The sequence below is a fragment of the Lytechinus pictus genome, chromosome 3 (genome assembly GCF_037042905.1).
Source record: "Lytechinus pictus isolate F3 Inbred chromosome 3, Lp3.0, whole genome shotgun sequence".
Taxonomy (NCBI): domain Eukaryota; kingdom Metazoa; phylum Echinodermata; class Echinoidea; order Temnopleuroida; family Toxopneustidae; genus Lytechinus; species Lytechinus pictus.
Window position 1 is genome coordinate 61,877,751 of NC_087247.1, and position 25,375 is coordinate 61,903,125.

General features: G+C 32.4%; 1 protein-coding gene across 1 annotated transcript in view; it reads right to left on the minus strand.

The window, feature by feature from the left end:
- Positions 1–373: 373 nt before the first annotated feature.
- The window catches only part of LOC129255436 (multiple epidermal growth factor-like domains protein 10), a 38,372-nt gene continuing 13,370 nt past the window's right edge, over positions 374–25,375 (minus strand). The window contains exons 4-23 of the mRNA XM_064096042.1: positions 20,871–20,911; positions 20,400–20,469; positions 18,888–19,070; positions 17,700–17,812; positions 16,102–16,265; positions 15,566–15,671; positions 15,015–15,161; positions 14,347–14,484; positions 13,660–13,788; positions 12,997–13,125; positions 12,361–12,495; positions 11,791–11,919; positions 11,253–11,381; positions 10,698–10,826; positions 10,088–10,244; positions 9,436–9,647; positions 7,648–7,737; positions 5,865–5,990; positions 5,073–5,264; positions 374–3,971 (exon numbers count right to left, since the gene is read on the minus strand). Of these exons, the coding sequence (XP_063952112.1) occupies positions 3,766–3,971; positions 5,073–5,264; positions 5,865–5,990; positions 7,648–7,737; positions 9,436–9,647; positions 10,088–10,244; positions 10,698–10,826; positions 11,253–11,381; positions 11,791–11,919; positions 12,361–12,495; positions 12,997–13,125; positions 13,660–13,788; positions 14,347–14,484; positions 15,015–15,161; positions 15,566–15,671; positions 16,102–16,265; positions 17,700–17,812; positions 18,888–19,070; positions 20,400–20,469; positions 20,871–20,911 (2,725 nt within the window). The 3' untranslated portion in view covers positions 374–3,765. The remainder of the gene's footprint in view (positions 3,972–5,072; positions 5,265–5,864; positions 5,991–7,647; positions 7,738–9,435; positions 9,648–10,087; positions 10,245–10,697; positions 10,827–11,252; positions 11,382–11,790; positions 11,920–12,360; positions 12,496–12,996; positions 13,126–13,659; positions 13,789–14,346; positions 14,485–15,014; positions 15,162–15,565; positions 15,672–16,101; positions 16,266–17,699; positions 17,813–18,887; positions 19,071–20,399; positions 20,470–20,870; positions 20,912–25,375) is intronic.

Sequence of the window (25,375 nt, forward strand, 5' to 3'; positions counted from 1 at the left end):
TTCCGGTATATCAAATGAAAAAACAGATATTTTATTTTGATCGGGCACCAGATCAAATGAATTTTCATTTCATATCCTCTACATGTCTGTTTTATGGCATATACACATTTATATAATCTGGAAATGGATTGGAAGAGTTAGAGCCTCATTTTGGTGGATTGACCAAAACTATAGATAGGCTTTAAGAGAATAGTTTCATAAAAAGCAATGGGCTTACTTAGAAAAGATGTGAATGGTCAAAGGTGGATGGGGAAATAGAGGAACAACAAATCAAGAGATCATGATATTCAAGCTTTGAGAACATGAACAGCTGCTTGTAACTCTGATGCTGATATTTTTTAACACAAAACAAAAATGAACACCAAGTCAAATGTTGCGATATGAATACTAATATTATATTTACAATTACAGTATGACATTAATATATATTTTACAGACTTAAAACTTCAGACTTCAGGCAAGTTAAGATTGCACCATACTGTACAATAACCTTCGTCTGTACAGACCATAGTCTAATGCAAGGTCAAGAATGTATAAATTTCCATACCAATAAAATCAATAATACTTAACTTTTCATAATTTCATATTATTTAATGTCAACATCAAATTTCCATTTTTGTATAAAAAACAAACTCATTGTGTACAGGATTGCTTTTGTGACATTAAAGATACGTCAACTGTCATTTGATATAATAAATATCCTTTACAATTTCTTTTTTGAAATAAGTTGCTGTTACGTTATGATGGACATTCTGCATTTTATTGGTATATATATTACACATACACTGTTTATTTGAAAATAGTCATTGAGATGATTGAGAAAATAATATAAGACCTACCAAAGACACATTTCATAAAGTTACAACTATGGGAACAATGCCATCATGGCAATTACCATGGTAACAGGGCTAAGCAGCCAATCATAATCAAGGTTACCATGGTAAAGTATAATGGCAGAGTTGTAAGTCTTTATAAAACAGACCACAGGTATCAATTATTTTATAATTCATAGTGATTGATTTGATAAAGAACAATAATAACAAAAAGCATTAATGATCTTGTTGAATCTAAATTATTTCATCTGGAAAAAATTACATTATACAAAACACAGACCATTTGGTAAATCAATGGATTGAATAAGTATAATTATATTTTGAAGAATTCAATTGATTTATTACAATATACTCAAGTAGAAAGAATTATTGTTATTGGAATATGGAGAAAGGTGATAGAATTGCTTTTGCTATTGATAATATTTCAGAATTTTTAAATTACGCACAAACATAAATGAAAGAAGATCAGAAAATATGTATGAAAATACAGGTATGCAATTAGGAAGACACATTCATGCATTTAAAGAGCAGTAATTTGCCAACCAAAAAAAAAAAAAGATTCATTAAACAATCACATTGCAAGGTCATGAAGTTTAAATTTTAGTGCTTGAAGGATTTTAATTTCTTGTCATGTATTTTAATTTGTTGTCATATTTCACTTGGGCTGACTGACAAATATTTTATATAATTCAAATGTTTTTCAGAAGAAAAATACATTGAAAGTACATTTAACAAGAATATGTTCATTTTCCCCCACCAGGTTTAAACCATTACAAAGGAATACTTCTGAGAACGACATGGAGTCCATGTTCTCTTCAGTCCACAATGTTATTAAAATTATGCAGAAGATCAGCATAACACTGGAGAAAGGAAAACATTATTGGGCATTTATTATTGTATTTTACCCAAAATATCCAGGGAAAACATTTTTCTCCAGTATTATGTTGCCGTTTTAGACCATGTTTCCTCTTTTCAATTAATGGGCAATAAAGTATATAAAAACTTTACATTTTATATTACAACTGAGCATGATTATATACACAGAAATTATAAATATTCACAATCATGAAAATGGAATTCATTCCAAGAGTTGATTTACATATAAAGTACATCATATACAAAATTATTTTTCATAAAATAGCATACTAACTACTATATTACAAGGTTTTTATAGTTAATATCAAAAAGTTGTCTTTTACATCACCAACATACAATCTAACTTTGGGATTTGCTTTGGTGGGTAGAAAATACATCTTAAAATGTATTGTTCCATATTATACATGTATATAATAGTTACAACAATGAGACTAATGTCAGAATGGCCTTGATTGGTCAGTCTGGAGGTCGTAAATACTGTATACGTAGAATATTTCACGGCATCTGTTTACAACTTCACTTTAAATAAAATTTCTTCCTTTCTGAATCAATGCAAAGTGAATGACAATGCAATAAAATTGCAAACATGGACTTGTGAATTTTTAATGTTGAAGCAAATCGTGAAATATCATATCCACAAGATGGCATATACAGTAGCTGATGACTATTATAAAGGTACATGTATAAACTAATCAAAAGCAAGCTGTCGCATTGGATGTTTAATACAAACAACTTTTAAGACTCGTACATGTTATTTATACAATTCAACAAACATATTGTACTTGTACGTTAACAAAGCATCATGTCATGTCGTATTTGGTTGAGTTCATTGGCAAGTTTACAGGCAACAGAAACGTTATATAAATATTAGAAGAAGCAAGTGGTTTTCGGAAGAAAAATAAACTTTAACCGTTTTAGAAGACAGCCAACAAGCTAATGTACATGCAAATCAAGAATACAAACAAACTTAACATGATTTTTACCCTCTTTCTATAGTACACGAGTTGCATTTTTTTTTAATTTAGAAAAGGTGAAAACATAGATGAAAAAATAGACTTTATGCCTCTCAAGGCCTGTTCTTTGCAATACTATTCAATCTTTTAATTAAGAAATTCAATTATGATAAGCCTATGACTGATTCCAAGGAGATATATTTTAGGAATTCACTTTTAACATTAGATAGGGTTGGAATCAGTGATGTCATATGAAGAAGCATAGCTACATGTACAAAATTAATCTGCATTTCTCGTACTTCAATTTCCTAGATATCATCAATTACATTTTCAACTAATTTTCATCTATGTCTAATCATTTTAATCATACTGATATTTCCAGGTTGTGATGATCAGCTAGTGAAATTTCAACCAAACGCATGTATACCAGAATTCTACTCAACAGCATTACTTGCATACATCTTTTATTGGAAATTTTTACATAGCAGTTGGCTGTATTCATCATAATTTGAAGTACTACTAATTTGGAATAAGTACATGAGCAAACGAAATACTGAAAACTAATATACACATCATACGATGAAGTCAAGTATATTGTATCAAATTGGATTTACCTTGCATCATAAATGAAAAAAGAAATGCATAAAAATTGAAATACTGATATTGGTTTGCTGAAGATTCATAAGGATCCTTTCATACAAAAACAAACAAGGCATAACTTGTTTTTTATAAACCAATTGTATCAGACAATCAATTTGCTGTATATTAATGATATGTACCATTTTCATATACAAGAATGATGACAGAGTAACTTTAACTATAAAGGTACATTTTGAAATTGAGTATACAAATTGATCCAGATTTAAAAGATTATCCAATCACTGAATGCGGGATTTGGATATCTATTTTGCCATGATCTTGAAGAAGCAGATGGCACAGAGTTTAGTGTGAGTCCTTTGGTATGCCACATTCACATGAACTAATGGAAGTGTACCTGGTAATAGTTCGGAAAGTTGAAACTAAAAACAACATCTAAGTTACAATTTTCTGTAACTCTAAAAGTATAGCAAGTATCTACATTGAAGTCTACTATTAAGTAAAGCCTATGAATTGAGAGTCGGTCTTGATCTCTTACTGAGTTCAATAAACTCATCTTCTTCAATGTGTGGTGTGGTTGGTAATGATCCAGAGAGACTGGTAGAATGTAACCCTCTCGGTGTGTTATCATACATATGAGATTGGTCTGGCAGCTGAGATGGTAACGTACTACTCTTCATACTTGATTCCTCCATTGATGATAAAAGAGGTTCTGTGAAAGAAAAAAAGACAATGCAAACATTAAAGTTAGATATTATTTCTCAAACCTTGCCTAGTCTCTTGTGAAGAAGACAAGGTTTAAATAAAATCATTACCGGTTTAATATTTAACCATTGACTATCCAATCCTCCAATTCTTATATAATTATTCAGGTATACATTATCCTCATGGCTGATGAGTTAACTTCAATAATAGTCAGGTAGATATGATCAAAATTATATGACCTTTAATTGGTGTGAACGCAATATAAATGCCTTGTGATTCATATATGTGGATTTGATTTTGCATTTGCTATTATTTGATATCAAACATGATATGTTTATGGGGGTGGCTTATGACGTCAATCTTAAAAAAAAATGCCCTAGGGTGCCCAAGTTGCACCTGTCGGATTCTTGAAGTAGACACCCTATACTACAACTTTCTTCAAAAAAATTGCACATATACACCCAACTTGACGGTCATGTTGTGGTTCTACTTGACTATAATACATTTATTGGTGATTGTGTTTACTTCTTCAAAAACATAGGGTTAAGGTTCAGATTGTTGTTTTTGAGGGAAGCAGTTTGTTTGGGGCTTCTTTGTTGTTTTTCTGTTTACAATATCATCAGGACAAAAACAGTGTTAGGTTTGAGGTTAAGTTTTAAGTTTGTATTACTGTGAAGAATTTTCCATTGATTGTCTCCAGAGCAAATAGTATACAGCCTCTTTTAATCTACTCTTCATTATATCATAAACAACATACCGTAAACATCATACACATTTACATTCAAGTCATTTCTCTACAAATATATGCCCAGCAAAAGAAAGATTCGTAATTTTCATAATGGATTGTAACCTAAACAAGCCCAAACAAACACATTGTGCTTAATATAACGAAATTGATCTTCTGTTACAAATAGACTTTCATATCCAAAGTTCCAAACAGATAAAGTTCAAGTTTGGGATAGGTCAGGATCACAAAAATGAAATCTTACATTTCAGTCCAATAAATCTGGCTCAACTTAATTTCAAAGCCTAGTTATGGTTAGTGACATACAAATCAACAACTTTATAGATCTATAAACGTTAAGAGCATCAAGAGAGTATATTATACCTTGACATGGCAATGCTGGTGTATTTCTTGGTATACTAGAATAGTTATCAGGTACTGGTGGTAATGGTTGAGAAGCTTTCCTAGCTTGAGCTAACATCATTTCATCTATATCAGCATAGATGTTCTCTGTTGAATCTCCAGGCATAGAGTAGCGGTTCAAAATCGGGCTGCTGTTCTTAGCCTGTTTAAAAACTGAAATAAGGAGAAATATTAAAGTGTCAAATTAATAAAGACTGCTAACAATGATCAATATATTTCAAACTTTAAAGTGGTCAATTATTGACTCTTTATTATAACAAAAACATATATTTTTCCTATCTACATGTAATACACGATATAAAATACTGACTAAACTATCAAATTGGGGGATTCACAATCCAAAACATAAATAAGGAACAAAACACAACAGGTAGTATCAAGTTAACAGTCCTGTCAGCTACAAGGATGGGGCTTTCAACCTTTCCACATGCATTTAGTGTATTATTTAAGAAAACCGGCAACTACAACCAATTTACTTCCAATCAAGGATGCAATTTCAACACAGCCTTTTAATCTGAAAATAACTTTATAATTTGGTTATACTTCTACTTATTTTCTGCATCAATCAAGGGCACTAGCCAATGAGAATATTATTTTATTCAAATACAAAGCAAATACAACAAACAGGCATCGATTCGGACAATGAGATTTGCTACATAACTACATCTGAAGTGCTTCCACAAGACATGGTTCAAATAAACTTGTTTTTCTTTACTTAAATGTAATAGAAACATGTGAGGATGATATACTTACTTTTTGATTTTCCAGGTTGTATTTTATTTGGTTCTTTGCCATCAAACTGATTGATATTAGTTCTAAGAGGTGGGACAGCTGGAGGTATACACTCATAAGAGTTAGTAGCTTTTTCACAGTTAGAGTCTACAGCAGGAAAGGAGATACAATATAATTTGTACAAAAGTTATGTTACTATGTATGCTGAGCTAGATTTGAAAACATAAATATTCGTTATGAAATTTGGTGGTAAAAAGCAAAATCATGATACTGCATTTTAAATCACAATGCACTTACAAGAAGCATATTGAGATTACAGGAACTCTATTTTTATATTTCTAATTAGTATGATATTTCAAACATGGTAATCTCATTGCCTTAAAAAGAATTCCACACATGTAGTTCAATTTATTATGTAATTTTATACTCACAGTATAATAAGAGATTTTTACTCACATCATCAATAATTAGATATATATATTTTCATATATGCTTCGAAACAATACAATGAAATTTTGGGGGTTACATTGGTTGGGAAAACTACATGGCATATGCCCGTTATACTGTAAATACACAGTACTGTTCCAGTATTTCAGTTTGACTCAGTAAGACATATTAACACCATCTAATCTAGTAATGCATAAGATCCACACAAAAGCAATATAATTCATAAACAAATTGCAGATTATAAACAATCCTTTGCATTTCAATTATCTGAGCATCATATCTACAAAACTATTTATCTTACACCTAATTTTTGTCTCTTGTTGAATCAATTCTAATTGTTTTGTGTTCACTCTGCACGCATCTCCCACGTATTATCCCTATGCGCATAAGGTGCAGTTTCAAAAGAGGTGGTCAATATGTAGTGGACCCACTTTAAAGTGGAATTCACACACAGACTGCTCACAAATATATTTGAGTCTCTTTGTTATCATGACATATCAATTTAAAAAAAACTTATGCTTATGCAAGTGGACATTCGAATTTGTTAAACTTAAAAGATTTGGAAGGGCAAGCCATTGTGTGAAGGGCTTGCCTTCTTACATCTTATTATATTTTGCATGGCTGATGATGTGATATGATAATAATGATGTGATACGGTAATGATGATTGCAGTGACTGTGATGACAACTGTGATGAGCATGTGACTATAACTGAATATTGAACAGAACAATAATTGGTCAAGAAAAATATAATAACAATCCCATTAATGTTACCAGTATTACACTACAAGCTATTCAATATGACACTTACATCACACTCTGATAGATATCTAATAGTATACTACACCTTAAGTGTGTTACATAGAGCTGAAATCAGGTTTGTTTATTTCAAATCAATACCTGACATATTATAGAAGTCTGCTTATTGTGTATATCACATATTAATGACAATTTCGCTCTTGTTATTACCAGCACAGCTACTACCTCTTACAGAATAAAAATACTATTAAGGTATGTAATTGATTTTTAAAAATATGATAATGAAAGTGTGCATTTTGAAGTATGACGGAGGACAAAAAAATGAATAATGATTATGAACTGATTAAAGTATTTCATTTTCATGCTGTTTCACTCTTTGGCAAACACTTGGTATGGCCATTACGTACTATTGCTGCTCATTAAGGGATAGGGAAAACAATTTGTAAACTGATGCAATGCATATTCTAGAGCATTAGTAAATGCACACACATATATAATACATGTATCAGGAATATATAACACAATAAATGAATGTACACATTGGGAGCAGTGTGTTAGTTCTGTTTTTGCCTGCAAGATATTGATTTAGAAATGTTTACCCTCTTCATAGTGATCCTCATCACCCCTCCCTGGGGGAAGAGGAGGCGGAATCGTTGTTTCATATGAGTTGTCAACCTTGTCTTCCATGACTAAAAAGCATACAACAATTTCAAAAACTCTTTATAATGGAATTTCATTTGTATTTGCAAAGTAAATTTTTGGTTGATTTCGATTCCACAAGGAATTAATATGAACTCAAACTCTATATGAATTAGCATTTTCATTTATCAATTCTCATAAAAAAAGGTTATATTTTTTAACTGAAGTGCTGAAATTTCCATGAAATATTACAACCCAACCATTTCTTTTCTTATATAATTTAATCACTATAGATATGAAAGGTAGCACTTCATACTTTAAGAAAATGTGGTTTGTTTACAATGACTTCTATGTATGTCTAATTATACCATTTAACTAATCATGCCCATTTTCTGTAACTTCCACTCTCGGGGAAAAGGGAAATAAGAACTTTAAGTAATGACAATTACTGGTGAGTTTCTAGCTAAGAGCTTGGAATATTTCCAAAATCCAAATCAACTATGTACAGCCCAATACAACTTTCATTCATCAGCATCACTAGCCTTTGGCATAGAGTCAAATATCTGAGAATCAAAACAACAAACATATATTTCATATCCTGAACATAAGTATTGGGAGCTACTTTTACAGTTTCAACAGGAAAAATAATCTATACTTAAAGGAGAATGAAACCCTTGAAACCAGCTGAATCCATATCAAAGAGAAAAATCGAAGAAACATATTGTTGAAAGTTTGAGGAAGATTGAATGAATAATAAGAAAGTTATGAGCATTTGAATATTGAGATCACTAATGCCATGTAGATCCTCCCATTGGCAATGCGACCAAGATCTGTGATGTCACACACGTACAACTCCCTCATTACTTTAGTACTTATTTCACTTATATTCTCACTTTTATAGAGTCTATCACAAGGTGAGGTGTTCTCTTTATGAGAGGACAAGTACAGAGGTTTCACAACATTATATCATTGATTAATCGTTTGTCATACGATTAGAATGAGCAAAAAGAGATGTTTTGGGGTATATTTTCAGTGTCCAAAAGGGGAGAGTTGTTCATCTGTGACATCATAGATCTTGGTCGCATTGCCAATGGGAGGATCTCCATAGCATTAGTGATCTCGACATTCAAATGCTCATAACTCTTCTATTGCTAGTCCTATTTTACTCAAACTTTTGTTGATCTTATTCTTTGATTTTCTGCTTTCACAAAAGCTAACTTGCTCCAAGAGTTTCATTCTCCTTTAATTATAAAAAGAGAGTTTATAATGGGTTACTTTTTTCAATGGATGGCCTCTACATTTGAATACATGAGACAAGGAAACAACCAGGATAAATATAACAATAATGATAATAATAATAACCAATATCTCTAACATGCTTTCCCAATTGGCCCAAAGTGCTCACGATTTGTTTACCTAATTCATACCAAAAAAATGATATTAAGTTCATTTCATTCACTTATATAATTGATGAAAATAAACATTTACTATGGTTGGATTACAATTTAATATTCACTGATATGGAAAACAATAATTATATTTATATTTTTGATGTATTTTTTCTTTGTCCTTAAATATGCTTCACAATCTAAGCTCTTAACCCATTCAACCCATAGTTTATTATGTATTATGAGCCATTAAAACAAGTATACAAAGTTAATGATCTCCCATCTCTCAATAGAAGACACCTTAATATGCAAGAATTGTGAAAGATAAAGCAATTAAATGTTACATCATACTCAACTCACCAAATGATTTGCCTCCAACAGCGCCCCCACACATGCCGTCATCTTCAATATTTTTAACTGGTGCCATAAATAAAGGATTGACATTCTGTAGTTTGAGTTTGTTGTTACCCTTAGCTCCTACAGGTGAGTCTCTGGCTGCAGGTAAACTATGAGCGTTACCATTGGATACCACAGTAGGACCAGACGAGTTCATCATATCACCTCTTGAATATCTAGAAATAAACAGAAATTTGGCCAAATAAACAGAAATCTGGCCTTATAAAAAGCTGAACCAAACTAATACCCTGTCATATAATTAATATCATCAATCCGTTTTTGCTATCTCACCAAAAAGATTGCACTTTATGTGAAAAAAAGCTATTCTAAATTTTATTACCTAAATGTACGAAGAAATGTTGAGATAAATTGTTATGAATATGAAAAACTAATCAAATTTTCATTAGTACACAATTAATACTACTGCCATCATTTTGTAAGAAGTTGAATATTGGCAGCTTAAGCTTTTTTTCCATTTTCACAAGTATGCAACTAAGAAATTGAAAGCCATTACTGCAGAAGACAGCAAAACCAATATCATGAATATACATTTTTTTAATTTTACAAAATAAGTCTTTATCATGGAAATATCATAAAAGATTCATGAAGTACTCACGAGATAGCAAATCCATAGTCTGGTTTACCTCTGTATCTTCTTCTCCATAGGAACACCAACATTAGTAGAATAATAAGAATGAAGATAATAATACCCATTATAATACCAATCATTGGTCCACCAGACATCAGACCTGTCTGTTGATTCTTGATTCCAGCTATAAACACAAATGGAAATATATTCAAGAATATACATTAAAAATTAATTGTGATTTCAATGTGGATATGTATAAAGTTATAAAGTGGTCAACAGGGGAAAATTATTAAATGCTAAAACTATGGAGGGAAATTTGCATTCTTATCCTTTTCAAATTTGAATTTAGCATATCTGAACACACCTCACTTGTTGAAATTTTTAAGTTCATAATAATGGCTTCAATTGTAAAGAAATATTTCCATGTGGCTTCAGACAAATTTGAGACAACTTAAGGGCTTGCAAATCTATGATACTATGCCGGGATACTATGGTACACTGAGTTTGACTACCTCAACAATTAAGACTGAATTATAAAATTAATCAAATACTAGTAAATGTGAAAGATACCATAAAACCCTCCAGAGCCATTTATGAATGGAAGTTGACAATATGAATTATATCACTCCACACTTACCAATATTACACTTGCCACCATAGACATTATCAGGACATACACACCCTCTGACTGAATCACATACATAGTTAGAATTAGGGCAGTTACATGTTTCCTTGCAGTTTGATCCATAGAATCCTGGCCCACAAACTATAACAGGAAAAGGATGCAATCATTCTTTATTTCTGGGGTTTTTTTTTCAAAGAGTGTAAAACACTTCCCAGTAGTTACTCCAAACAAACGTTATTCACATTTTCTCATTTCATCACAAGAATACAGATGCCTATCTATTGCATATTACTATGTTACACATTATAGCAGATTAAGGACTTTTAGTAATGAAATAGAACAATGACAAACCCTTTTGGGGGGTAAACAAAATCATAAAGAGGCTTTTCTTTTCTCTTTTTTTTTTAGTTATTTACTATCATATGTATGAGTCCACGGGATATTTTAACATTATTTACAGGAGAATAGATTTGATAAAGTAATATCTAAAAAACCAATTTGGAATGTCAAATCAAGAAAAGAATTCACTAGTTAAAACAGATGAAATTCCTGTTATTACAGACTTACCTTGTTTACAATCTTCACCATAAAAACCAGCTGGACATAAACACAGCCCACTCACATGATCACATTCAGCTTTTCCTGGGCATGAACATGTGTTATTACAGAACATACCATAGTGACTTGGTGGACATTCTGTAATAAAACAAAAGTAAAGTAGCCTTGATGTAAATATGTATATAATTGAAATAACCCATGATAGGACAGTTCTAATGAAGAACAAATCAAGATAATTAACATATTTGTAACTATCACCAGTTTTCTCCTGCCAGTTTCCTGGCACGAGAAAATGTTCTTTTGTATGAATATCTAAATTTTACCAATTTCTTTGAATATGATCATATGAAACCCATTTTTAGAACTTGATTATCATCACTTGAACAAAGACAGGATTAAAATTATAAACAGGCACTAAATCCCTTCATAGTGAAATCAGCTTTGACATTCTTATCACTTTTGTATTCAAGGAAATGTTAAATGATGTGATAACTTATCGTATGAGGGGAGATGGAATTCTAAAGATAAGATTGGTAACCCTTCTCACTTAATTGACATGTATCACCAATCCATCCAGGTGAACAATCACATTGTCCAGTTACAGGATTACAGTCTGATTGATGCTGACACTTGCAGTCAAACTGACAGTTGATTCCATATGTTCCTGGTACACACACTGCAAGAAATCAATGACGAAAACATATCTTAATTTAAAACTCACATGAATTCAAACATAAATTGAAATCTGTGCATTTTCAAGAGGGTATGATGACTCAAAGGATAATGTATTCTCATATTTGGTGTTTATTTCTTACAAATTATGTTTCTTTGGTTAATTAATTGATTGATTTTACCTAATTATTTTCAACAAATCTCTATTTTTGAGACAATCAAACTTAATTTTATCCATATATTTAAGGGGTAATTTCATTGCTTTGCAATTTAATGATTATAATGATAATATATTTACATGATAATATGATAAGTCATTCAATTTAATAACAATAAGTTTTTTTATGACAATGGGGTTATTAGCCAAATTTTCAATTGCCTCTTTATCTAAAATACTACTGGAGACAATTTTTACAATGAATTTACAATAAAGTGAATAACTCACATTTTTCACAGCGATGCCCTCTATAACCAGTGCTACAATCACAATGTCCATTCAGTGGGCTACATGATGCTGTACCTTTTTCATTGCATTCACATACAAAGTTACAGCCTTCACCATATCTTCCTTTAGGACAACCTGAAATAAAAGAAAAGACAAATTTATGAAGTAAAAATCTCTTCTCGTCATGAATCTTCAATATATCAAAACAGCTATCAAAACATTTACTGTACTACAGTAGATCAAACAATCAATCAGTCTAAATATAATCAAATTATTGCAAATTTTTACATGGTGTACATTGATAAAATTCATATAAATGACTCACTATATTTTCAATTTCCTATTTATCTTTAACAATTTCAGAAGCAATCAACTTTTTTTAATTGAAATACCTTAATGACAAAAGAAACTATCTCAGCCAATCAAATATCTTTTATGATATGGGACTAGCGAGTCTTTTGGTCGTAAATGAAGATGAAGTATATCAGAATATGATCAAGAAATGAGACAGTCACTATCACTAGAAATGATATAAATTTGTTAACACCATAAGGCTGGGGATGCACTTTATTAGCTACATCAAAACAGCTTTGTACATTCCTTCTAATTAATCAGAAATGGTATAATTGAACTTACTCTCTGTACACCTTGGTCCACCGAATCCAATAGGACACAAACATTCTCCATCATATGGCTCACAGGATGCACCTTGTGCACAGTCACATGTGAAAGAACATCCATAACCATACCGACCTTCTGGACATCCTGAATTAATCAAAATAATAATAGTTGTTTATATAGCACTCAATACTTTGTGTTTTTTAAGTGCTTTACATTGATATTATTATTACCAAGTCATCGGATCCTTGTGGCCAGCACACAATGTATGCAATTTCTCCACTCCGTGGGAAGCATTCCAACAAGAGTTCCAAGACTCAATTGCTAAGCATACTATATGGGCTTACACATCCTACCGGGTACTGTATTATTATAGGGACAAAGAATCAAAGAGGATGTGCTCCTGTAATATTTGCTCTGATGAAGAAATGAATAAAGGCAGCAAAACAATGTGTAACCTGTCATATAATTGAACATGCACAACTTTACAAATGTAATTACCCTGACCCAAATCCTACAACTTATCTCAAGTCAGGAAGCAACATTATCTGATATATTGCTTTGCAGCTTCTCTTGATTTAATGACTATTTTGTAGCCTCAATATTCACCATTGAATATAGTTAAATGTAACAGAACATGAATATGTTGAAATATCTCAAAGATAAACTCCAAGAACTTACTTTGACTGCAATCAGGTCCAATCCATCCAGGTAAGCATTCACATTGCCCAGTGACAGGGTTACATGTTGAATTCTTACTACAAGCACATTCCTGTAAACATCCAACACCATAGAATCCAGCAGGGCAAGCTGTAAGAGAAGAATCAAATGAAGAAAAAATTGTTTGTCGGTTATTACAGGACAGGTAGTTTGATCTGACCAATACTATGTAAATCTCTGGAAAATGTAATCAGAATCCAATATTACAACTTAAAACATGAAAGACAGGCAGAAGTAAATGATGGTCTCCAATAACTTTTTATTTTTCATTGATATGTACAAAATTATTCTGTGATTTAACTTCATTAATTAATGTCTTTATTCTAACATTTTTGTTTATGAAGTAATAATACACTACTTGTGAGATGTAAAATATACACAAAACCATGGATATGATTCACTGACATGGATTAAACAATTCACATATTTCATTAATAATAATAATAATAATAAGCATTTATATAGCACAATTTTTAATTTAAATTTGAATTTCTGTAAAGTTGTTGAATTCTTATTTCATTCGATTTCATTCAAAAACAAAAAATCAGTATGAATTGACTGCAAAATACAATTTTCAGCAGTATTTATATGTTCTTGATGCTATAAACCTATATTTGGGCCAAAACGAAGATAGATATATTTTCTTACGTCTATCACAGTTAGCTCCTTGATAGCCAGGAAGACAGGTACAACTCCCATCTCTTGGATGACAGGTAGCATTACCATTCATACATACACCAGGACAGGGGTACCCACAATTATAGCCGTATGTACCTTCATCACAAACTGTAACATATAACGGTTCAATGAGAAACAAAGAATATTTTATGATATATTCTTCTAGTGAAAATTATAATCAAGTTCCCTTTACTTGACAGAAAAGCTTTGAAGAATAATCATGAATAAAAGAATTTTAAAGTGATATTAAAAAGAAAATTAACCCTATAAAACCACAAACTTAGGAAATGATTTGTGTATCTTTGGTACAGAATCAGAATGAATTTATCATTTTATAATTTCAAAAATATTCAGAGCTAAAGCATTTATCCCATTATCATATCTATGATTAATTCAAATCACACAAGATCACAATCAGTTTTAAATATTTTCACAATTTCCCCTGTCATTAAAGAGACTGAGACTTCTAAAAGAAATCATAATAATTTACTAAAGCATTTATACCCTTTAAATTTGATGGATTGATTTAAAGGTACACATAATTCATTTATGTGCAAATGGATCAACTTTTCATCCAATCACTTTCCAATAGGTATTCTAATATTCTTTACCATGCTGTTGTATACTTGGCCACTTACCTAACTCACAGAACTCTCCAGTGAATCCTGGTGGACATAGACATGTCCCATTCACAGGATCGCATGAACCTTCATTCTCACAGTGACATGTCTGAGAGCAAGAAGGTCCCCAGAAACCATTGGGACAAGTACTGGAACATAGTACACCTATTGAGAAATAAAAATGGTCAAGAACATAGATAAACATACATAGATATTTCTTTACTCTAGAATTTCCTTTAGATATAATCAATGGATTATCTACACTATTAAGACTGATTCCAATGACTTTATACAATATACAATTTTTCCCCAACAATCATCACTTTAAAACATCTTCTTTCACGACATAAACATATATGTTTACCATTTGGGTAATGAGTAAAAACACATATCACTACAGTACACCTATCTAACAATACTGAAAAAATTATATGCTACTCAATGTTGACTTTAATTGACAATCAATGCTTCCTATACTATTGAATTGATTGTGAAATACATGAGTGACATACAGCATTGAATTAAGAATTAGATATTCAATTATTCTCTCTTCCATAGTATAGTCCTACCTGTGAAATGGTTATTACATTGACAGACACCATCAACATTAGAACAGGTTGAAGAATTTTCACAGTAACTACATGTATTGACACACTCAGGTCCAAAGGTCATTGGCTGGAGAAAAATATAAATATAAATAAATGCTTTGAAAGCTTCTCACATCATAAGATGATCTCAAAATGCAATGGCTTCATTCAAAAACATAATCATCATATCAATATAAGGACTCACCACTGAAATAATATTTCTTTAAACAAGAAACGTTTTCATTAATATCAAAATATTACTGTAACTGATATGGCAGACAGAATAAAGAACAAAAGTATGTGTTCTGTCTTTATAACTCATCCATAATGATATCAAAAATTGTTCAAAATAATTCAAGTAATAGTTTGCAAAGTAATGAGGTAATACTGTCCTCTACATTCTGTATGTGCCAAATGTGTACTTCTTTATTTCATATAAGCTTTAGTTTCTCTGGTCTACGAAATGCTCTAAAATTTTAAAGCATGGATATTATAACTTTCAAGCAATTATGACTCACATTGCAAGCTGTTAGACAAGAGGGTTGTAACCATCCAGGAGTGCATTCACACTCTCCAGTAACGGTATGACATGATGCTCCGTTTCCACAATCACATAATCTACTACATCCATCTCCATAGTAACCATTCTGGCATGGAAGATTACAGTGAACTCCTCTCCAACCTGAAGAGAAATAGTAAATCGACAGGAAAATTATAACATTTAGAGTCTATTCCTGAAAATACGTTCCAATGGATGTACTTCTTTAGCCTGTTCAAATATGATTTTGTATTACAGTTGACTTGACCCTATAGTAAATGGACTACCACTGAAAATGTAGACAGTACTCTGTTAAGAACTGCAAAGCAAAAGTTCTACATGTCATTCGGTACCTATGAGAGGAGTATACATTTATCATTTTATTTTTAGTTAGATTTTTAGAAGCACAGTCTTTTTTTTTTAATAGCTTGTTGTGATGTATTTTAATGCATGCACATAGAAAAAAAAATTATTGTGTTAAAAATGTTTTAGATGTCACTCACACATGATAAGAGTCATTAATAATCTTCTCAAAGCTATTAGACACAGGAGCATACTATACTTCGAGAATACTTAAGAACATATTGTTCATGCGTGAACATCTAACACCAAGCAAAAGTCTCCCTTAATCCATAAAATTTTATTTAGGTGATTATGAGGTGGTATTTCCTTCAACTAAGCAATTCATCTACAATATCTCTCCAGATTATCATGGACTAATTGAATCATTTCTGTCTGAACCAAGCTCTGCTATTTTCTTATTATCTGTTAGTCTCAACAAGTAAGATGTATATTCCCAGACAATGATGAGTAAGATCATTTTTCGGGACCCTAGCTCATGATGATTAACATGATACTTCACTAACAGTTAAGAAAGGTAAAACCCAAAGAGACACATGGGTACACTCTCCATATTCACACATCCATATTCTTTCAAACATTCTCATAATGATTTTCATATGTTAAGAGCCCTATAATAACTGCCCCTGATATCAAAACTTGGTTAAGACTATTTCAACTGCCTATTACCTAGTATCTCAGAAAATGGCTTTCAATTAAAAGACCATGTGACTGATTTGTGTCAGAGAAGGGAAAAGTTTGTTGAAGATTGAAATAAAGGTGTCACTAGATTTCATACATTATGAGACAGAATTTTCCTCATTAAAATTAACATGACAAATTTATCTTAAACCTCTAAAATACAAAACAGTATAAAACAGACTTCAGTTTAAACTGTGATGAGATCAGTTTTTACTATGTAAACTTATCCAAGTAAGAAATGCTCCTTATTTCAGTACAGACCAGTCATGGGGTTTTCCTTACTTGTGCATGTCTATTTCACAGACAAGAAACAAATCAAGAAAAGCATTCCCCGGATTCAGAATTGACCAATTCCAAACTTTTCTCTCTGACAGTATCAACTGACGACATGTCATAAGGGCACAAGATTATATTTACAAAGACTTCACAACTTTATATCCATACAACTCTGATGACAGATGCTTAATCTAAACAGATAGGAGGAAAATGAAGAGAAGATGAAGTATAAATAGAGTGTAAAGAGCAGGAGATTCTTACCTGGGGCGCAGATACAGTCTCCGTCTATATGATGACAGGTGGCTCCGTTCTGACAGTTGCATGTTGCCTGGCAACCGTGGCCGTAGCTACCAACAGGACATGTCTCGTTACAGCTGATTAACAGAAAGGGAGGGAAGTACAACGAAAGAGCAAAATTTATATTTCTTGAGAAGGCAATAGTAGGAAATATCATTAGCAATATTTGTTGGTGACCGAGGAATATGTGGGAGTTTAGATCAATGTGCAAATCAGGCATTAGTCATGGAATAGGAAGAATTTAAAGACAATAATGAATGCAGTATTTTATAAGTTTGTGTTTGAGAAGGAGTTGACATACGTTTTGGAGATTGTAGACCAAGATAAGGATGGAGTAAGGATAAGGGATAGGAAGTAAGTTATATAGGTATTGAAAGGAAGGGATGAACCTCTTGAAAAAAAACCCAGCAAAGGTCATCAGGATTGAAGTATGAAGGATTTAAAGTAATCCTATGGTCTGAGGCCTTCAAATTCACAAACAGGGTGGGTTGGAAACATGCCCATATAAGGAACAAATTCACAAAAAGGTGTTAATCACCATGAGTATGAGATTTGATCTGATCCTACCATTTGAAGTCATTGAACCATATTTAGTAAGAACCTCGAGATGATGTGTAAACACCTTTGAGAATTAATGTCTCTACTTCATGTCATAATATACATTTCCACATTAATTTTCAATAATCATTTGTTTTATTTGTTAATACCATAGACAGAGTATTAATGGGATTTAATAATATAGTAATGCTTCTATAACTTGGCCCGTCTTACAAAGCATTATGATTGATCCAATCAATCGAAACTCTGGAAATCCATCAGTGTCATCATTTTTTCTACAGAAAATTTGCACAATGTCCTTGGTAAGCAAAGAAAAGCACACTGAATTTTCAAGAAAACAATGAATATATGACTTTACATCATATCTAGAAAATATTTTGAACAAACATGCATTTTAGATGTTGATGTCGGCTTTCCATAGTTGTGATTGATCAGATCAATCGTAATTGTGATTGATCAGATCAATCTTTGTAAGATGGGACCCTGGAGTATTTGATTTAGCAGATATAATTGCTGTAGGAAACCTAATATTTGAAATCATTGACAAATACTTTTTTAAGTAGTAACTAATGTAATACCAATGGAAATACTTACATTCTTCCCTGCCATCCAGGTGCACAGGTACAAGTTCCATCTACAGTGTTGCAATGAGCTCCATTTTGACATTCACATATCTGATAACAACCATTGCCATAAGAACCAAGAGGGCATGTAAAATCACATTCCGAACCAACATACCCGGTGTTACACTTACACTGTCCAGTTATGGGATGACAACTGTATGTGAGAATGATAGAAGAAATGATTTGTTGATTAGTTGTAATATACAATGCATACAGATAAATACAGAGTGCCTCTCTTGTGATGGCCACTTCCAGTGACCAATGAAACTGTTCTCTATACACAGAGTCATCATGCTTACAGTGTGATGACTATGTCATTGTGTTTGCCTAACTCTGAAGTTCCCTGTCTAATGGAGACACTTTAAATATGATCCATGGTATTGTATTATGTCTAAATTGAAATATTCTGCACAAATTAAAAAAAATAGGGATGATCACTTGGGAAGAAAACTTGATTAAAAAATTATACTTATCCAGCAAAGTGAAAATATTGGCTTGCTACCTTCATGAGAATCATGCTCTCTCGGTCTCAATTAAAAAAGTTTAATATTGTGCAAGCCAATGAACAATAGGAAATTGTCATGAATGATTTATTTGAGGACTTGTAGTTTACTTTGCTCAACCACCATACATGTATATCATAAGATAAAACCTTACAGACTTATAAATCACATACATGTAGTTAATGTGGGCCTCCTCTTATGATACATTTATCTGTTATTGCACCTGTAAAGATTAAACAATTAATGGATGTGACAAGACACTGCTTTTTAATAGGAAGCTTTGTCTTTCTGTTCCAAGGGGTATTCTGTCATCTTGAGACATGAATCATACTATGTTACAAGATGACAACAGATTGATACCAGATGTACTAATGATCATTCCAATTCTACAATGATGCCCAATAATATGGACACCTGAAATATCTAATCCTTCAGAACATATACAAACTTATAAGCAATTAGCAGCGTCTCACAGAAAACGTTATTCAAAAGACAATTCCATGTTTTCCATGTCTTACATTACATTCAGATCAATGCTTTAAAGAAAACATTCCTTATAATTAACATTATATTAGACTTGAACCATATATCTTAATGCAAAATATCTTTGTAAGATTAACACTTTATATCTTCAACAACATATCATACACTTATTTCTGATGTGAAACAAGTGGATAGGCTGATTGCCAAATAGCACTTAGTACCGGTAATGGGAAAAATATGTTCACCCAAAACTCTTGCTATTTCTTGTCCTATGAAGATACAGATTTCTCTTTTAAGGACAAAGTTTCTTCCATGGCATTCAACTAAATAAAGTCTTGTCTTATTTACACAAGACATCTAACTTGCAACACAATAGTGTATATATACCTAGAAGCAGCTACTGTCTTATCTCTCACTCATCTGACACATGAAATGTTATTTTGGAACAACATAAATTATTCAGCTGATAGTGATATCAAGTTATATTTGATACCTACCTTGTAGAGTGTTCAACATTACAACTACAAAGACTTGAACAGTTATTTCCATACTTCCATGGGGGACATACTGCAAAGGCGAAAAAAGCAAGAAAGACCAAAAATGATAAATTTTCATATAAAGCAAACACACATTACAATCAGAATCCTATACCTTAGTCATGGTAATTTCCCATGTCCCAAAAGGTCAGCTCATTCTGAAATAAAACTCTTACATAACCAGGCAGGAACTGGCCTTATGACGGTAAAACCTAGGTACCATGTTTTTGTTATTGTTTTCTCAGGTCATTCCTCTCTGTCATAAAGACAGATGTATAGAACTATTTTGACATCAAATGGCAACTACTGTATGTTTCTTGCATTTAATTTAACATAGCAAAAAGAGATAAAAATCGAAATTATATATAATAACTTGAAAGTTCTGAATTATTTTATTTTATCAAATACCACTGAATGTTATTGAGTACATACCGCTCTCTTCACAATACTGCCCAAGGAATCCATCTTGACAGCTGACACACATGAAATAAAATGAGAAATAAGATGCATACATTATTTTAAGATCAGACAAATTCATTTCAGGTTAAATGAATTTAAGCGAGATGAAAAAAAATGATAGGGAGAGACAGAGGCTATGAGTGAGAGAGAGAGAAGGGAAGACAAGCAACAAAAAGAGATATAAATCATACCAAGACAGAAGAGTGAGCAAGAGAAACTCGAGATGTTAAGATAGACAATTAAAATAGAACGATCAAATTTATATTGAACAGAATCATGAAATGTGATAGAATAACAGGGGAAGAGACTGAGTAATAGTGACATACATAATGTAGTATAAATACAATAAGTTAGGTATGATAGACCCAATTCTGACAAAGAAACCCTCCTAACATCCCAAGAGCTGTCAGACTGATAGTATATCAAGGACAAAGCGATACATTGTAACATAGATTTGTGGTTGACCCAGATATAAATATGACTGAGAACCAATCCAATCCACTCATAAAAGACACTGTGACAAAATATGAAAGTTTGGTACCTGAAAATATTTTTGCGGTCATGTAGGAGGCAGCATGGGGTATAATATGTGAATTTCCCCATTTAAAGAAGGAACATGATGTCATTTCTAAATAGGACAATTTCATGTTATAATTTGTTCTTAAGAATACTTCTCTTCTTATGTATGCACTGGACTTGTCAACTGGACTTATCACTAACTTAAGTAGGATATTTATTGTATGAAAGACCAAGACATGACCAAAGACCAATTGATGAATAATCTTGTAATTTAGCAGAATATGGACTTCCACTATTCAAACTTAAAGATTCACTTAACATGGAACTGATGATCCATGAATTTCATAATAATGTTCCTACAGACATGAATCCATACAAATAAATAGTAAGAAAGACCCATATATGGATATCAATAAAAAGAAGTATTTTTACAACCCATTGCAGTAACATTTATATAGTGTATTGTCTGATAACCAAGAACAAAACAAATTCTTTTTGGAAATGGTCTGCATGGTCTCTTCGGCAAGCCAAGTTTTCAGAATTAATCATCGTTTTATCCAAAATACTTAGGCTCCATTACCATGCTACTGATTCTCTACTTTTTACACCCAGCTTGTCATAGATAATGTGCAACGATGCATACAAAACCTCATGTTTTGTTAAACTTGCACTTTCATGGAAGAGGAAATTTCGAATCATACATAAGTCTGAATGTCATCATGAAAATCCTAGAGAGCTTATATTACACAGCTAGATAATCTTGCTCACTAAGATAGGAATACTGTAAATATGCTCAGGATCACACTGTAGTGTTACTTTTTCGATCAGAGTATAGATAAGGTGGGACATGGTAGACCTATGCAGGTGAATTAATACTATGAATTGGATCCCTTGTAACAAACTTGATGGAAATGGTAAGTTTGAAAATTTGAGTAACATATTGCAATGTTCATGTTGATCACAGAAGATGTAGAAAATCAATTATCATCTATATTTACTTGCAATATCTTGAAAACTTACAAGACATATCAATATTGAACATATTTCTACCTTATGGAGAAAGAAAAGGAAACAACAATTCCTTGGTTATCAATGTGGGATTACTTATGACACTCTTCAGAGTAGGGATCTCTCAACTATGATTTCCTTTTCCCCCAAATGCATCATTTGACCTTTGACAAATATCTGGATGCTATTATTTCATTTCTTACTTTCCTTACAATGAGTCTCATTCATATTTTCAAGACAGTCTCGACTAGAAATGTTAGAAAGGGAACTAAATGGAGATTTCCATTGTCATTCATATTTTCAGGACAGTTTTGACTAGAAATGTTAGATAGGGAACGAAAAGGAGATTTATATTGTCATTCATATTTTCAGGACAGTCTTGACTAGACATGTTAGAATAGGAACTCACTGAAGATTTCCATTGTAATTCATAATTTTAGGACAGTCAAGACTAGAAATGTTAGAATGGAATCTCAAAGTGGATTTGCATTGTTACAAGTCACTTTACATGTATGACTAAAGGAAACAACATTAGACGATTAGCAGCATGCTGACTTTGAAAAAGACTATGAAATAATTATTCACAAAAAACACCATTCATATAATAATATAATACTACATTCATTGACCCTAAATGACATATGACCTTGATCATGTTACCCAAGACCCCCTATGTCCATATTTCATGAACTATATCCATAAAATTTCAAAGTTATGAAGGAAATTCAACACTTACCCCCAAATGGCCAATGTTCATTGACCTTAAATGACATTTAAACTTGGTCATTTGATTGACCCAAAACTCTAAAGGGATATTCAATGATACTTGATTACTCCAAGCTTTATGAACTAGATGATCTAGATCCAGAATTTTTCAAAGTTAAAGCTAAATGACAGTAGTTGCAGTAAAACACTAATTTCGTGAGAAAGTCTGTAAAACCAAGGTTAATTATTACTATATCATCGTTGATCTAGATCTGGTACAGTTTCATAAACTGAACTTTGTGAAATCATAAAATCTCGGCTGAAAAACAATCACACTGAAGATCGCCAACACAGATAGGCACACATGGGACAGTGTATATTATATTGCTGGAATAAATAGACCTGACGGAAGTGCCTGAATCCACGCTTATTTTGGTTATTTCTCAGCAATTACACAATTTCTTCCAGAATCCTTCGGCACATATTTTTTATTCATATAAACAGACACTTGGGTGGTCATTATATTGGATTCTGTAAAAAGTCATTTTGAGATCGTTACCATAACTGGCATTTATCTTTAAGATGGTATTTAACAAAAACCCCAACATATCCGTAGTCCATTGACCCTAAATGACCTTTGACCTGAATCTCAAGGAGGATATTCGGTAATACTTCATTACTTCAATACATCATGTGGAGCGTTTTGGCCCAGTGGATAAGTCTTCTGACTTTGAAACAGAGGGTTGTGGGTTCGAATCCCAGCCCATATGAATTTGTTGTGTTCACTTTACGCGCACCGTGGCAAATCCCCTATTCCGGCGTCAAAAACTTGACAAAATAGACCTATTTTCGGCTCTTTTAACTCATATCTCAAAAACCGCTCGAGCTTTTTCACGAGTTCAAACGGTTTTTTAGTCTTAGACTTGATCTTCATCTCATGATATCTGTCATTTTTCTGTCTTTTTTTTACTGAAAATACACAGTTTCTCGTGTTTTTGTGTGAGAGAAGGACTTTTTGCACTGTTTTAAGCTCGATCTTCTCTTACAGCGTCTGACTTTCGTGTCAAAATGTCTGAGTTCAAATACTATCAGATAGACAGGTTGTAACTCTTTCTTGTGATATAAAGTTCAACCTGATTGGTTGAAAAAAAACGCCGTCTTTTTTAGGTCAAACTTTACAATCCAATGAACTTTTTTGTACTTATCATGCATCATCTACGCTGATTAGTCGCACTGCGCATGATTGTCTTTTAGTACACCTATCAACTTTTTACTCTTTCCTCTCCTATCAAACATTGAAAGGGGGTACAATATCCTCGTCCTAGATATAAGAAGAAGAGAACATTTCCTTTTCATTACATGTAAAATCATGCCCATTCTTGAAAAAAACCTTCGTCACTTTTAGGTTAAACTTTACAATGCAATTGACTTTTTTGTTCTTATCATGCACAATATCAATTAATTGGTCGCTCTGTGCTCGATTGGATTTTAGTATACGATTTTCAACCTGGCAGCAGCGTGTTTTGCGTTAGATTTGGAAATCCTCGTTCCCAGACAGTGATATGTAACATGTAAGCTTTTCATACATATAAAATTCATATTGATTAATTAATATTTAGCTCCGTCAATTTTCACGTTAAATCATGCTTGTCTCATTTTAAGAAGCCAAATCCAGGGATGAATAATGTGTGCATACCGGTGCATATACGTATACGTGCAGCGCATGAACGGTGTATACACCACACAGAATACGCCGATTACATCTCTATGCAATAATCACGTACACACACAATGCGCGCAGTAGTAAACAAAGCGTCGCGAAGACAACTAAACCTGAACTCGGGAGTATATAGAGGGAAGGAGCACAGAATCAGAGAAAATTACTGTCACTTTTTGGTCAGAAAAAACATTTCCTTATATGTCAATATCTTAACATAAAAGAAGCTCCTCCATTATCCTTATGTCGTACCACAGTCATTCCCGACCTTTCGTTTGAGGACGCGCACGCTTATTTACGACGTTAGTTGATTTTGGAAGAGACTTTTTGGGCCCGTCATCATGGTCGTAAAACTCTGTCCTGCAATGCAAATTGTGTGACATGAGATTTTTTTTTCGTTTAGCATCTGCGACGGAAACATTCAATATGCGTTTCGTGTGCAAAATTCTGGTTGCTACTATGGCAACAGCGATATATCCGATTGAGGACGACTTTCCAAAGCCACATTTGACTCCTCCTAGAGCTCCAT